The sequence below is a fragment of the Cryptomeria japonica genome, chromosome 6 (genome assembly GCF_030272615.1).
Source record: "Cryptomeria japonica chromosome 6, Sugi_1.0, whole genome shotgun sequence".
Taxonomy (NCBI): domain Eukaryota; kingdom Viridiplantae; phylum Streptophyta; class Pinopsida; order Cupressales; family Cupressaceae; genus Cryptomeria; species Cryptomeria japonica.
Genome location: NC_081410.1, coordinates 518,710,806 through 518,726,161, shown reverse-complemented (window position 1 = coordinate 518,726,161; position 15,356 = coordinate 518,710,806). Strand labels below are relative to the sequence as shown.

The 15,356-nt window shown below is 36.4% G+C and overlaps 1 protein-coding gene across 3 annotated transcripts in view; it reads right to left on the bottom strand.

Annotated features, from left to right (window-relative positions):
* Nucleotides 1–3,889: 3,889 nt before the first annotated feature.
* LOC131067947 (HIPL1 protein) overlaps nt 3,890–15,356 on the bottom strand; it is an 82,068-nt gene continuing 70,601 nt past the window's right edge. For 2 of the 3 annotated variants that reach the window (XM_058003101.2, XM_058003103.2), the window contains exons 5-7: nt 6,535–6,713; nt 4,763–5,004; nt 3,890–4,401 (exon numbers count right to left, since the gene is read on the bottom strand). In XM_058003101.2, coding sequence (XP_057859084.2) covers nt 3,984–4,401; nt 4,763–5,004; nt 6,535–6,713 — 839 coding nt within the window. In that variant the 3' untranslated portion in view covers nt 3,890–3,983. The remainder of the gene's footprint in view (nt 4,402–4,762; nt 5,005–6,534; nt 6,714–15,356) is intronic. The other variant, XM_058003102.2, reaches the window with a different exon arrangement.

Below are 15,356 nucleotides of genomic sequence, written 5' to 3'. Positions count from 1 at the left end.
TCTCCTTCATTCCAGATAGATGGACAGTCCAATGGAAAGGGTCATGCATTATGTGCAACCACTAGTTCACCCTATTCTCGATGGCTACTGGATTCAGGTGCTTCACACCATATGTCATCTTCTCAGGATATTTTCTCATCTTTTCAGGCTTCTCCTACACCACACATCTTGATGGGCAACAACACCGTTATGACAGTATGTGGGAAGGGTTCTATCGACATTGATGATGGTACTTTCAATGATGTACTTTGTGTACCATCTTTGTCTTCTATCCTTCTCTCTATTTACTAGATTGCTCACAGTGGGACAAGGAAGACAATTGAGTTCACATGAGATTCAGTGCACATCAAAGATAGCGAGACTGGAGACATTGTTGCCACAGGGACAGTTGATCATTCTTACCGCTTGTACTCCTTTTCTCATTTTGGTCCACCTTCTCCATTGTCTGAGAATCACTCTCTTTTTTCAAGAGAGCATGTTGAGGTGAAGTCAAGTCACTTGAACTTATGTGTTGTTCCTGAGACCAGTGTTATGACTTCTACACCTCCACCTCCTATTGAGTTAGCATCTGTTCAACAAGATTCCTCTTCAACACCATCCTACATTGTAGATCCATGCATTGAGCCCAATATTGTTGTTGTTGAGGACATATCAGAGGATGTTCATTCCCTCTCAGATGACAGATCCAGCACATCTGTTATCTCACCATCATTGGAGCTTCCTTTTCAGTATCATCATGCATTCTCCTTTAATCAACATCCAGGCCTTTCAGTTTTGCCTTACATACAAGTTTTTCCTCTTCTTTGTTCGTTGACTTTGTTTCCTCCACATTGGAGCCACATCAGTTTGATCATCAGCACAGGGGTTCTATCATTTTGGAGGGGCTTTGGAGCCTCGATCCTCTCTCATGGGGGGGTTGGTTGTACATATGTTCTTGAGAGAGTCTCTTGAGACATTGGTTTTGTACTTTCTTTTTTGTTTCTCTTTTGGAGAGGAGCTTTGTTCCCACTGGGTTTTCTCCTTTGCTCTGTTTTTGAGAAACTTGCATGTTTGTTCATGGGTACCTCATCAGGCTTTATGTCGGGACCCATCTTGCATTCATCTTTGCATATTTTTTTCCTACATCTTTTTTGCCTCTCCCCAATTGTGCATTCAAGGGGGTGTTGGAATAAATAATTTATATATTAATTATTCATTTAATTGCATTAATTCACTAAATAGTTTATTATTTAGTTAATTAATTAATTAATATTTATCTCCATGCACAATGCAAACTAGGAAAAAACTTTGTTTAGATTTCAAGAGTTTCATGCATTAATTAGTCTATTATGATTTTTGTGCATACATGATTGATTCATGCATTGTGTTTCAAACTCTCAGTCTATCTTGTAGACTCCACCATTTAGGGTTTCTATCTTTAGAGATAGATTTCTTTATGAGGATGTCATATCCTTTATTGTAACTCAAGCAATACAAGCAATTCAATCAATTGCATTGTTATTGTCCTCAATTATTTTGTTGTTCAATTCTCTCTTTATGTGTGACAAGTATTCTTGCAGAAGATTACTGGGCTTGTGGGATTTGCATTTCATGAATTCTAACATTTGCATTTTATAGAGTATTTTTTCAATGATTTTTTTTTTTTTTTTCGACTAGGTGAAGTATATGCGCATGTTACATGTAACATAATACAATTTATTTGGCAGCAACATCCACTTATTTAGTTAGGCTTCTGTAATAATCTAGAGAAGTTTATTATGAGGGGTTGTAATGTAATTAGGGGAAGCATACTAGTAGCCATTATAGCTTACTTCGCGTGCCCATAGATTCTAAATGGTACATCGGATTTTGATGATTTTTTTTTGTCTCCGAATGCAACTTAATTGCGTATAGCTATTGAGAAGTAATGATGCACAATGTGGGATCAATTATGCGCGCAAGGGTCAAAAAGTACACATTTCAAAGTGTCGCTCGATACCTCCTTAAAGATGCCCCAATAAATGTGCACTTAATATCTTCATTGCTTATGCACAAATGCCCCAATAGTTTTGCACTATGCGTTCCATTAAAGGTGCACAAATGGGCCAATTATGGTCCAAAAAAGCTAAAAAATAAGCAACTATTGGTACATTTGAAATTTATTAATGGGCTTTTAATTATTGGTTTTTTGTTTCTTTTTAAAATTAGTAATTGGAGGGTTGGGTGTGCAAGGAGTGAATAGTTTTTGGAACATGAACGATAATTGGTGCTCTTCCCCTACTTCAATTCTCATAATATGCTTTGCTTTAGACGAGTGGTGGTCGCTCCTTACAAAACGAAATACATGTGAGAATTAACGAATCTATAATTGGCATATGATTTAGTTTCTTCTCTTTACATGAGATAACATTTAAGAGGTTGAGCATTCCATGGTGGTTCAAAAATTTCGGTGTAAGGAATATAACGATAGTTGGAATTAGAAAGTTAATTTAAACGAAAAAAAATCCTATAATTTTGTCTAGAAAAGTGTTTTATCATGGTGGATCATATTTAAAAAGTAAAAAATGTCTCTCTATATATATTATAAAAAAAATTATTTTATAATAAAATAGAAAAAATACTAGATTGTAATTGATTTAAATAAAAAATTTTAATAAATAAGTAAATATGAACATGAAAATTTATTACTAGAATGGCAAAATATTAATAACAATTTAACAAAAAAAAAAAAAAATGATTCCAAAATGTTGACATTGCAACGTCTTATTGTTTCATATGTAATTGGTTGGATGTGATCTTGTGGTGCATTATGGTGGTTACTGCAGTTGGGATTAGGCAATAAATAGTTTTTTTCAGTTTGTTCCAATTCTGAGCACGGTTCGTTATTCAATTTCACGTTTCCCATTTTTTGGTTTAATTTTTCATCTAGTTATTGGAATTTTAGTTGAATATTTTATTCTATCATGTCCTATCAGAAACCTCAACATTTTTTTCTCGATTTTTTTTTAAATGTCTTTTGTAATCTCTACGAGTTTATGATGGCAATTATGTTTGAATCAAGCTGGTCGCGCATGGTTTTTTAACATAAGCTTAAAAGCCCTGTTCCTGAGTTTTATGCTGACTTGCGCCTGGTGGTGCTGCTTTTTGACTTAAAAAGTTAAGAAACTTTGTGGCACAGGCAAACTCTCTTGGAAAATTCCCCTCATGTCGCCAAAATTTAACTTTGCGGCACAATAGTTTCCTTCTCACGGTACTGACTCAATTTCAACCACCTCTTGCAGAGCACACGGTGATTCAGATAAGAAAAAATGAGCCCCATGAGGTAAATGTTATGCTTTACATAGGGCATTGTGAACAAATTGAATATGATGAATTACTTTTCAGAAAGAGTCTCTTTTCAGTAATTCAAAAGGAACGTTATGTTGATTTTGATTGAAAAGGATAAAATTCAATTACTATCACCTAGGTATTAATTAAATTACTCTCAAAGTCCAAAGAATACATTGAAACAATTGGTGACGAAATTGTGGGAAACAGCCGCTTAAGGAGACTATTAATGGTGCATGAAATCCCACAACATGAACCTGCCTTCTTGTGAATAACTTGAAAAATATTTAACATTACATGGATAAAAACCATAAGCTAGAACGCACCTAAAAGGCTTAGCGATGAAACTGCGAAAGGTACTGGTACGGAAGAGAATGTGAACGCTATTTAGCAATCTGTTAAAACTGCAACCTTAGTGGGTTGTCTAGCAGCTAAGGCAGCCTGACTGCTGAACCAAAGCAGGACCCACATTTCAAATATGTTTGTAAAAAAGGAAAAACACAAATTTAATTTGTAAAATGTCTAATTCAAACAACAATAGAACATTATTAGTTGAGATGCTAAAAAGTTCTACTTCGTGAAATAATTTAAAACACTGGTACTTCGAATCATTATTTGTTTTTTAAACGGACTATAAGTTCACATTTTTTTATGATTTGAAGAATGCTTCCAGTATTCTAAATTAGAATACTGAATACAAGGAGAAAGGCTTCAAGCCAAACACTTATGCGCTTTGCCATGGCAGCAGATGACCCAGAAGGGGATTGTACCTGACTTGGGGATGGACTTGGCTGTGAGACATTAGAGGGTCCACTAGAGAGGCTCTCTTTCTTGCATACATAATTACAATCACTAGGATGTACCACTCTGTAAACCCCATTGCTGGCTAGCACATATACATCCTTCCTGTTGTCCTCTCCAAATGAAAATATGTAGTTCAAAGTGGGATATTTAGTTTGAGCTGCATAGAGACATGGAATTGGGGATTTAGCAGAGCAGTTGAAGTTTACTGCTGTACTACTAAAGTTGCCACTGCCAATGGGATTTTCTATACCAGCCCACATATTTGCAGCATAGAGATCAGCATACAAATACCTGCAATTCCATAAAATTGAAAATGAACAAATGATTTTACTATTATCATTTAAGAAAGTGCAACCACCAGAGGAAAGAACACCGATATCCACAATGGAAGAATTTATTATTGTTCCCTATAAATTGGCTTCTTCAGAATAACATTATAAGGTGTTAGTTTTCTGGATTCTTTGGCATGACAGTATTTAGTTCCAATTTTTAAATTGAGAGCATTCACCTTCACCCATTATCAGAGAGAAAATTGATCTGTTAAGTCAACTACCAAGAGTATACATGTTTATTAAGATGTGAAAAGTTTAAAACAAATAGTGTGATATCTTTTTGAAGCATATTGATTGTAAAATGCTACATAGTTGCATACCTTCCATATAAGCATGCATCTTGGTTGGATCTAGAAAGATAGCCACCGGTTATAGAGGCAGATCCTTCCTGCCGATTGACACTATTGTGATCATAACCCAATACAGGCAAAATAGGCTGTATAGAATTTGCACTTGTGTTTCCTCCTGGGGATGAAGGAGGAATGTAGAGATTAAATCCTTCATAGACACGCCAACCATAGTTCCCACCTTTTGTTACCAAATCCACCTCCTCATAGACTTCCTGCAAATTAATGTCACGCTTGATGTTAGAATCAAAGATATTAAGGTCCTAAGATTACAAAACCTCTCAGTAACGAACATATTATTTATTAACATCCATTCACTCATCCTAAAAGAAATATGTAATTAACCAATGCATACGCACAAGTTTGCCAATCTAAATTTTCATTGAACTTTTATGAGTGTTTTGAATAATTTCTATACAGTTTTAGAACAATCTTATTGAGGCATTCGTCAAATTCATTACACATCCCCTAAAGCTTATTATTTAAGACTTCAGTTATCCTCTGATCCTCTCTTTGCTGTAATTTCTTAATATATAATTTATGCATGGCAAAATATGATCAAGCAACGAATGTTATGGCATTCACACTATACATATGGCAGGCTGTGTTTCTCCATAAATGTCCAGGAATTTCTCCATGGTATAGAGACAAGTTACTATTCCCAAAAACCATACCACACTATGAAAAACTTGCCCACAACATAACTAGGCTATGAAATTCTTGCCCATAACATTCCCCAGAATTTGAAAATTTGGATCACAACCAGCTAGCAGGTCTACTTTCTGGCTTCATTTTTTTCCCAAATAAACATTAAACCAAGTTTTCTCCCACACTTCCCCATTTACCCACTTCCCATAGATGTTTTCTCATTTGTAGCCTGAAATGTAAATATATATGGTCCCATTTCATGGGTTTTCTTGTATCCAATGTTTGGTTCAAGTTTTCAATTATGTATCCTTCTTATAGTAAGCTTACACAATTAGTTTTTTCTTCTGCTCACTCACAATTCCATATGAAATGAGAATCAAAAAACATTTTGCTCCTACAATTTTATATGATGCAATTTTGCTTGTGTGACAAGTAGGGCAATGATAGCGTCCTGAGACAGAATCTTGGAATTTCTTTAACAGAGTTTGAAATGCATTTGAAAACATCATATGGCAATTAGGTTTATGAAACCCTGAGAGTACTGTCTGCATTTATGGCACCCAGATTTTATTCAATCAAGGCACTGAACAATATTCTAGGAACAGCATGATGCTCTTATATCTGTCTCTTGCACATTACTCTTTTAGTGTTTCACGGTGACATTGCTTTGTGCCATTTTCATTTGCCCGGTATGAACAATTCAATTTTGCATTCTGGAGCTGGTTACTTATATTTTTCCACACTATAGACCTAGCTTTTTATGCATTATTTACATGAATGTCTCGGATAGCATACAGTTGAGTGGTTGCATTTAATTTTATCCACAGGAAATATTGTAAACCTCTTGAGTTGAGACAACAAGCATGCACTGATTGAAAATGTTCATTACCTGCCAACGGTGTCTGAAAGGTAAAGTCATTTATTTTAAATCAACAAACCAATTCTTCACAGTAACAAAAGCTGTCAAATAAATATTCAAGAGAATTTTCATTATAGATTGTTTCCAGTAGACTCCTATATTTTCCTTGAATTGGAATTATTAAACACATAGGTACAAATCATAACAATTACAAAAGGCAAAGATAAGTTTACAGCACCTGACCAACGTCTGCGCAGAAAAAATAGGTTGGATTCAATAAATCAAAGCTGCAACGCCAAGGATTTCTCAAACCTAAGGCCCAAATCTCTGGCTGCCAGTTATCATCTTGAACATATGGGTTGTCAGAAGGGATAGAATAATTCCCCCAAAGGTTAGTTGCGCGTATTTTTTCTGCACCTTTAAGTTCAAAGGATCAATAGCAAAATAGATGAAATTAGGTACACACATGCATCAGAGACTTGAAAAGAAAAATGTTCACTCACATATTCCACATGGAGATCAAGCTCTCTTTTTCCTAGCAATTTCATTTTTAGTTTCATAGCCTTGAACAAGACAAATAATGTTAAATTTTTCAATTGAAAATATTCTCCACATCTCAAACTTTTTCAATTTCTGAGCAATATTTTTTTTTGAGAAGCAATTTTAGGGCCAGCATGCACTAGTTACGAACTTAGAGACGAGACTGCAAATCAAGCAGAACAATTTATGATATGCGTATGTAAGCACTTACACATTTCACATACACCCATGCATAAGGTGCAACAGTTTCAAATAAATGAACACAGAAATCCTTAATAGAAGTTGCTATAAAAGGTAAAAATGCCTTTTCAAAATTTACTCAGTTTGACATATTCAAAAGTTAAAACCATTACCAACGGATAAAGTGGTGCTTATGAGGAGGTATAATTTTTTTGTCAACTATCTATCATGGATACTGAGGTTCCAAACAACAATTCATTTTATATATGGTATCCTATAACCAAAAAGGAGACTAATCTCTAATCTATTGAAGTCACCAATTGCATCACCGATAATGACATTTATGCATTGGCGTGGCCTAACAAAGAATTTTCAACTACTATTCACATGTTATGTTGTCTCTATTTCTTTATTATTAGGCACTAGCAAAGAATATAAATTAAAACTAGCAAAGTATTGCCTTCAGTAACATAGATGCAAGTAAACCTTTTCATAGAGATTTGATGTTTTCATTTCAGTATAGAAGGATGAGGTTTATTTGCAACAAAGAATCTCCACATTAATAAGGTCCAGCTCCTGGTAGAATTTCTTAAACTTAAAACACAGCTACAAAATCCTGGAACTCAGACAAGGCAATAAACAAGAATTCATAAGCAGGAAATAATATTAGTACTTGAAGAAATGTTGGAAATACAAGGTTGACTTTATAATTAATTTAACATACAAAAAGAATAAAAATAAAGTTTAAAACATAAAAGAGTATAATTAGATATAATTAAAATAAATGAATGGTCAAAAGGCATGAAAATGATAAGTTGTGACTCCCCCAAATATGAGTTATAAAAGGGAGAAGAGAATTCATTTGAAGGGGAGATAATTTGGTAATCAGAAGTGCTGAAAGGTTGTGTCCCTTTCATAGGGGCAGAAACAATGAAGAGTTGCACTCTTTCAAGGGTGCTAATGGTGGAAGGGTGTGTCTCTTGCCAAAGGGCAAACATGATGAAGAGGTGTGACCTCTCCCTCACATTGAGAGATATAAAGGAAAGGAATCAAAATCATCCAATGGGAACAGCATCAATCATATCAGATCAGAACTGTTAGTAAGTTATAGGCAGTAACATCCTTGTTAGCGGCAGCCTCCAACTGGGAATTCGAACATAATCCAGGAGGAAAACAATCAGACCAAGGCAAGTAATTGCTGGAACATAAATCCAAGAACAGAATGAACAGATCAAGGAAACACACAATAGAAATATCAAATAATCTTGGAAAAGGGGAAATTCTGGAAAAGAGAAGAATAAGAACACTGAAAACAGTTCGAACCACTAAAAGATCTCAGTTCCGATCATAGCAGAAAGCAGAAAGCAATCTACAGCAGATCGAAGGCATCACTTATGCCAGCAACCAAGCATCAGCACAAATCGTATCAGTCAAGTCTGCGGAAGCAATGACTAAGGTGCGAACTGACCTCATGTTACAAGGCTTTCAATACAAATCTGCAAATAAATATATAACTGGATATGCTTGTAAACACAGTAGCAATATTTATATAAGAGTATTCCATGCAAGATATATGCACTTGAAGAAGTGATCCAATCTGTTTGTTGCATCTTGTGGGAAGAGGGTAGAGGTGTAATCCGGTGGTGGTGAGGGGCTCACAAGTGGTCATAAGAACTCTTGGAGTCAAGGAACCAGATACACTCTCTATGCCAGACTCACAAGATAATGTGTGTATAGGTAATAAGCTTGGAGGGATGGCAACATGGGCCGCCAAGTCTAGCAAGGAGATTAGAAGCAACCATTCCTTGGGTTTGGTAGACAATGGACCCAAGCATCCCTTTCATGTGTGTGTATAGGCAATGGGCTTGGAGGGACAGCAACATGGGCCGCCAAGTCTAGCAAGGAGATTAGAAGCAACCATTCCTTGGACTTGGTAGACAACGGACCCAAGCAACCCTTTCATGTCTCGTATACCCACTCTTCCTATTGTTACCTTGGAATAGATTATGACTGATTAAGAATGGATATGCTTGTAGGTGTTTGCCTTTCCTTGTGGGTGCAAGTTATCTTTATAAGTCTCCACTCCTCTAATACAAGGTAAGTCTCAAGCCCTATTTCTGATTTATAAATTTATGAATTCTTGATTGCAGTAGGATATTAGGTTGAAGGATAATTACATTGAGTACTTTGATAAATATCTGTTTCAGATATACTGTTAGCAAGTTAAGAATGGAAATTGTCTCCTAATCAAGAAAATTAATTTAAGTCATAAGTGTACTGAAATCAGGTAATTGTTGTTAAAAAGGCCTATATCAAGTAGGGGACATTACACTTCAGTAACATAGATGCAAGTAAACCTTTTCATAGAGATTTGATGTTTTCATTTCAGTATAGAAGGATGAGGTTTATTTGCAACAAAGAATCTCCACATTCATAAGGTCCAGCTCCTGGTAGAATTTCTTAACTTAAAACACAGCTACAAAATCCTGGAACTCAGACAAGGGAAGAAACAAGAATTTATAAGCAGGAAAGAATATTAGTACTTGAAGAAATGTTGGAAATACAAGGTTGACTTTATAAATTAGATTTTGAAGTTTAAGAAATGCAATACTGCACAACCTGCCATTTCAATATAGAAACTGTTTACAAGGTGAAGGTGCAAGAGTCCTCAAATGTGGCAAAGTTTATAGTGGGAATTGTAAAACATGCATTTAATGTAACAAAGAAGACTGATAATTTCATCTTTGTACATGGATATTTGGTTAGCCAAGTTCATGGTAATAGAAATGAATCAGCATTCAAAACCAAGGCTGCATGGGTACTCGTACCCAGCCCCTGGGTACTCGTACCGGAGACTCGGACGCGTATCCCGCACCGGAAACTTGGTTGGAAACGTCTCCATAGAGAGGAGACTTCCCACTAACGTATCCGCCCGTCTCCCACCATCTCCAAGCCAAACAAAAAAAAATGAAACCTTAAAATGTTAAAAAACAAACAAACACAGGCAACAAAATAATCAAAATGTAGTACAAACGGAAGAAAAACAATGCTCAAAACAAATGCAGGTCACAAGGATTTCTTAAAACGTTGCAACAACCATTACTAAATTATTATATTATATTTAATGTTCAATGTCATTATATTTTTAGAATTTCTATAAATTATTAAATTATATTTAAAAGAAATTGGCGTCTCCAAGTACCCACGTCTCCTATTTTGAAAAAATAGCCGTACCAGTACCAACACCAGTCTCCAAAGTCTCCAAGTACCCCCGTACCCGTGCAACCTCGAGAAACTGTTTACAAGGTGAAGGTGCAAGAGTCTTCAAATGTGGCAAAGTTTATAGTGGGAATTGTAAAACATTTTAATGTAACAAAGAAGACTGATAATTTCATCTTTGTACATGGATATTTGGTTAGCCAAGTTCATGGTAATAGAAATGAATCAGCATTCAAAAGTTAAAACCTTGAATGAAGCTTGAATGCTTCCTTAACAAACAAGAAGAAATCAGATGCTGTTGCAGGATGCTCAATAAATGGTTTTCCAAAATGATATTATTGATTAGAGTAGTTGAGGGTTCTCTTTCTAGTTGAATGGTATAGCATATGATCCTATCCATTCACAAAGATTCATTCCACAAGGCTGCCCATTAGATCCCTTTCTCTTTGGTACAGAGGAATTCATTCCTGAATGTCCATTTTGCAGATGATTCAGCATTAACATCTGAACCTACTTAACAATATATGTAGGAGAAACTTATTTGTCTGGACACATTTTCTTATAATGCAGGGGCAGCAAGTAAGGAAAAGAAATAAATTCAAGTTCAATGAAAATGGGTGCTCATTGAACCTTTAAAGACCATCCATTATTTGGGTATTTCCTGTTGGAATTCAAATTTTTATAACAGATCAAAGGCAGCATATACTATCTGATCAATGGGAGCATTTATTATCTGCAAATTTGTCTGCAGAGGCATCTTTCAAGCACAAAGTTTAGGAGTTTTTGGTGATTCTTCGAGGATTAGCTGAGAGAGCAAATCTGAGCAAGATGATCATTATAGACTCTTCTTGCAGATTATGTGGGAGAGAGGAGACAAACACATATTTTGGAGTTGATTTGTGAACAGGTCTTTTGGAGGTCTCTTTTTCTACAGTTTTTTACATTTTTTTAGAATCCCATTTTTTCAAAAAATCTTATACTTTTGGTTGCCGTTTTTTCTCCCAAACAATTTTTGCTGCTATGCTTTGGAGTTCTCCCGAGCACACCCAGAGGCTTATGAAGTTATGAGAAAACTCAAAAACTGGCAAAAATGCTAATGAAACAAAATTGCATAAAAATGGGGACATTACTCATAGTGACGTATCTTTCTTTGAAGGGATTCTTTGATTGTCTTCATGCTTTGTGTGGATCGACTTTCCCAAACACACACCTACATTCTTTTCATTTCAGCCATTCTTGAGGACCTATTCAAAATACCTTGTAGTATCACCTCCTTCCCATCCTTCTTGAATTTGAATTATATTTTTTGGTAGTTTGGGGTAACTTCCTCAAATTGAGTGCAACCTTTGCGCGCCTAAGACTACATTCGTATCACCCAAACCCACAACATTTTAAATCGATGCCTTCCCAAAGTTAAGTTGGGTCCTTGTATTCTCCCCCTATAGGGAATAATATGGCCGTCTGTAAGCATAACCTTGAACCCCTCAATCTTCTCTACACCCAAACCTTTCCTACAAACCAGCTCTTGTATTCTCCCCCTATAGGGAATAATATGGCCGTCTGTAAGCATAACCTTGAACCCCTCAATCTTCTCTGCATCCAAACCTTTCCTACAAACCAGATCTGCATCTATAACATTGTGAGTGGCCCCACTATCAATCGACAATGTTAATTTGTGACCTTGCAAAACCTCCAGTACTTTCAAAGCATGGTAATTGGCTGCAGCGGAAAGAGTAGCATAAGTGCCTCCTAGGGTCTCTTCTTTGCTCTTAGACTCTATCATCACCTTAGGCTCGACATCTTTTGTCTCAATCCTCCTCGAGAAGAACCTCTATATAGTGTATTTGTCCCTTTCCCAAGCATCTACATCCCAACACCCATGGCGCTCTACATGAAAAGAACAACTTTTTCTTTCAAAGTTCATTGTTTCTTTCTTCAATCTTGCTTGATTTTGGTGGTAATGCCATTGATCCTAAGCTAAGTTGTCAGTTCAAGTTCAGGTTCAGGTTCGAGGATCCATTTCACTGGTTCGGCTATATTTTTTGGGGGGTTTAGGTTCATTAGTGCAAAAAACATATAAAAATCACACACACACACATATATATATGCAACTAGTATGTTTATTTGCTCTAATAAATGCTGATCAATGTGAATTATAAATTTGTTATACCAAGGCCAGATATATGAACAAATCTAAACTAACAAAATCATTCATCTGCAGCCATAAATAGATGTTATTTACTTTCATTATGATGTATGTCTATTGCTTGCTGTTTGATGCCTAAATTTCACTCATAGTTCATTTTAGTCTAGCCATGACATTTTTTTAAAGTTTTAAGTCATCTTTCTCAAGCCTGTCGGAGTTTTAAGTCGGTTCTAAAAGTCATGTAGGAGTCAGAAAAGCTAACTGGAACTAAATCTGTGTCATTCTTTCTTTGAGAATCTTTAAGTTAGCTGGTCTAGGGCCAAGTTGAACTTCCAGTGTTGCTTCCCGACATTGTCTTTGGAATTTTGTTAAGTCTTTGTTCTACTTTTTTATTCTTGTCAGCTTTGTGAAAGAGATCCATCTCAAGCGTCGCACTCCGACAATCCATTCAGAACTAACTGTTTAGTGTTTCCTTTGTCGGTCTTTTGAGTCCGAAGTTGAACTTGGTATTTTGTTTTATTTTCCAATGTTCAAAGATGTTGTTCCAAATCATTTTGCGGGCCTCGACACTAGTTCTTGAATTGTTGCCAAAGTTCAATCTCTCAAGTGGCACTTCAGGCAAAGAAAAAGAAGGTTCAAGCTTTTTGAAGAGCTAAGTTCTAAAGTTCGAGAGGAAACCCGACAACTTTGAAGAAGGCGTTTTATGAAGTGTGTGGGGCCAAATTTTGAGTTCAAGAACCAAGGGCGGACTTCAATGTAGTAAAATGAACTTTCATTTATGAAGCTCAAAACAAAGATAGGAGAAGAAAGTGATGGTGCCAAGAAGAGCTTGTTCTAGAACTAAAGTCAGAGACCGATATCATCAAGTGAACTTGTCAACCAAAGGATTAAAACAAGAGAAAAAAGGCAAAAGCGCTAGATGAAGTTTGTTCCTAAACCAAGAGCGGAACCTAACAAAGGAACTTGAAGCAATTCAAAAAAAGGGTATTCCAACAACATTATGGGCGGAGCTTGAGCATTAATTGCAGAGATAAAGGGGTAGTTGCAGATTTTCAAAAAAAAAATCTTATAAGTATTGTTAGAAGAAATTATTTGCATCCTAAAGTGAAAGGAAAAGAAGAAGAGCTATGGCATAGGATTTCTTCGCAGAATTAGCTCCATTATTTTGTAGAGGTAAGCCCCAAGTTACCTATTATCTTATATGGTAAATTGCATTTTTCTTAGAAGTTAGGAGAATTGTTTGAGGCTAGTGATTACCGTGGTCTGTGGTAAATTGTGAAGAATTGTTCTAGAGAAATTGGGGGAAAATGAAATTCAAATACACTAGGTATGATTACTCGAATGGTCTAGAGTGTACTTTGTTGGAGGTTGGTGACACGAAGTTGGGTCATATAAATTTAGAGGATTTCCTAAATAATAGAAAATCCCAATCGCCATCCCATTACTCAAAAGCTAGTAGAGAGTAGTCTTGTTATGACCTTTTCACACATCACCCCATTGCAAATGGGGACCCCCTCTTTTTGCTAGTAGTGTTAGGTCTTAGGTAGTCTGGCAGCAATCAAGCCTTTCTTTAGGTCAAAGCGGAATCATTATAGCTCTCAATGCTTAAGTAAGAGATTGGTAATGACGATCATTGAATGATGCTCCACAGTGCAACCTTCAAGTCAGGTCAAGGTATGAGTTTTAGGTGTGATGAACAATCAAGCAAGCAGGTGGACACCCTTAGGTTAGAATGTAAAAGCAAAAAAAATCAAGAAGTGATCATCAATTGAGATGAAGTGCTTGATGAGGATGATTAAAGGACTAAGTGATGGTGAAGAGAAAGAAAACACCAAGTCAACTCTATGAAGAAATCACTTTACACTTGGTGAAATCAATGAGTGATGAGGTCGAAGTGAGTTGTCTGTGACTTACCAAAATCCACTACTAGGCAAAATCCACAACCTTGAAGACCTTGGTGATAATGCTAAATGAAAGTGGCAATGATTGAGTTTACCCTTGAATCCTCCAAGTTTGCAAGCAAAGGCATTAAAATGATCAACTTCGACAAATGATGAGGCAATCAACCTAAAGTGCAAGTCATTGAGTTTATCCTTGAGTCACCAAAATCCATGACCTGTGGAAATCCACGACATAAGGAAATCTACGACTTAGGGGGTCATGGAAGGCAGTGACAAAGGTAAGTTGCAAGGTCCCAATGTATTGATGGGTGATAATGAAAATGCCTTAGAGTGAGTTGAATGAAGAAATCTTGATGTTGAGGACGAGTAATGATCAATCCATGACTTGAGCACATCCATGACTTTGCTAAAATCCATGCCTCAAGGATGAAGATGGCAAGGTTGATCCATGAAGTGAAGAAGAAACGATGAACTAACTCAATCCTTGACTTGGAGAATGAAGATCAACAACATGATGAAGGCGAAATATTGACTAAGTGTTGGAGTTGGCAAGCTTGAATGATGGTGATGACTATCTTCCACTTGCAAGAATCCACAACCCTCCAAAATCCACGATCAATCAAAATCTACTATTGTCCAAAATCCATGACCAAGGGTTAGGTGGCAACTCGCTTGAGAGGTAGCGCTAATGCAAGCACAAGTCGCCCTTTGATGATGATGTTTTAATTCAAATTTGAAAAGGAAACATGTCGGCCTTACTGTTGTGAGGTATGCACACATCACCCCATTGCAAATGGGGACCCCCACATTTTGCTTTCTAGGGTTAGCTCTTTTAGTTTTGTTGTTGTTCGTTTTAGTGTCTTAGCCTTTGCATTGAAGAGTTTGAGTTTCTCAAAGGTCATCAAGTCAGGTGGATCTCTTGAAGGTGGAGTGGAAATCAAGTCAGTTGGGGGATCATTCCTAGGGTTTTGTGTACTATCTGGTCAGGCTTCAAGTTGCTACATCAAACCTTGGTTGAATGCATGGTGTCCTCCTAGGTCCTGTCCTTTACATCAAGGTCAAAGCAAACTCGCT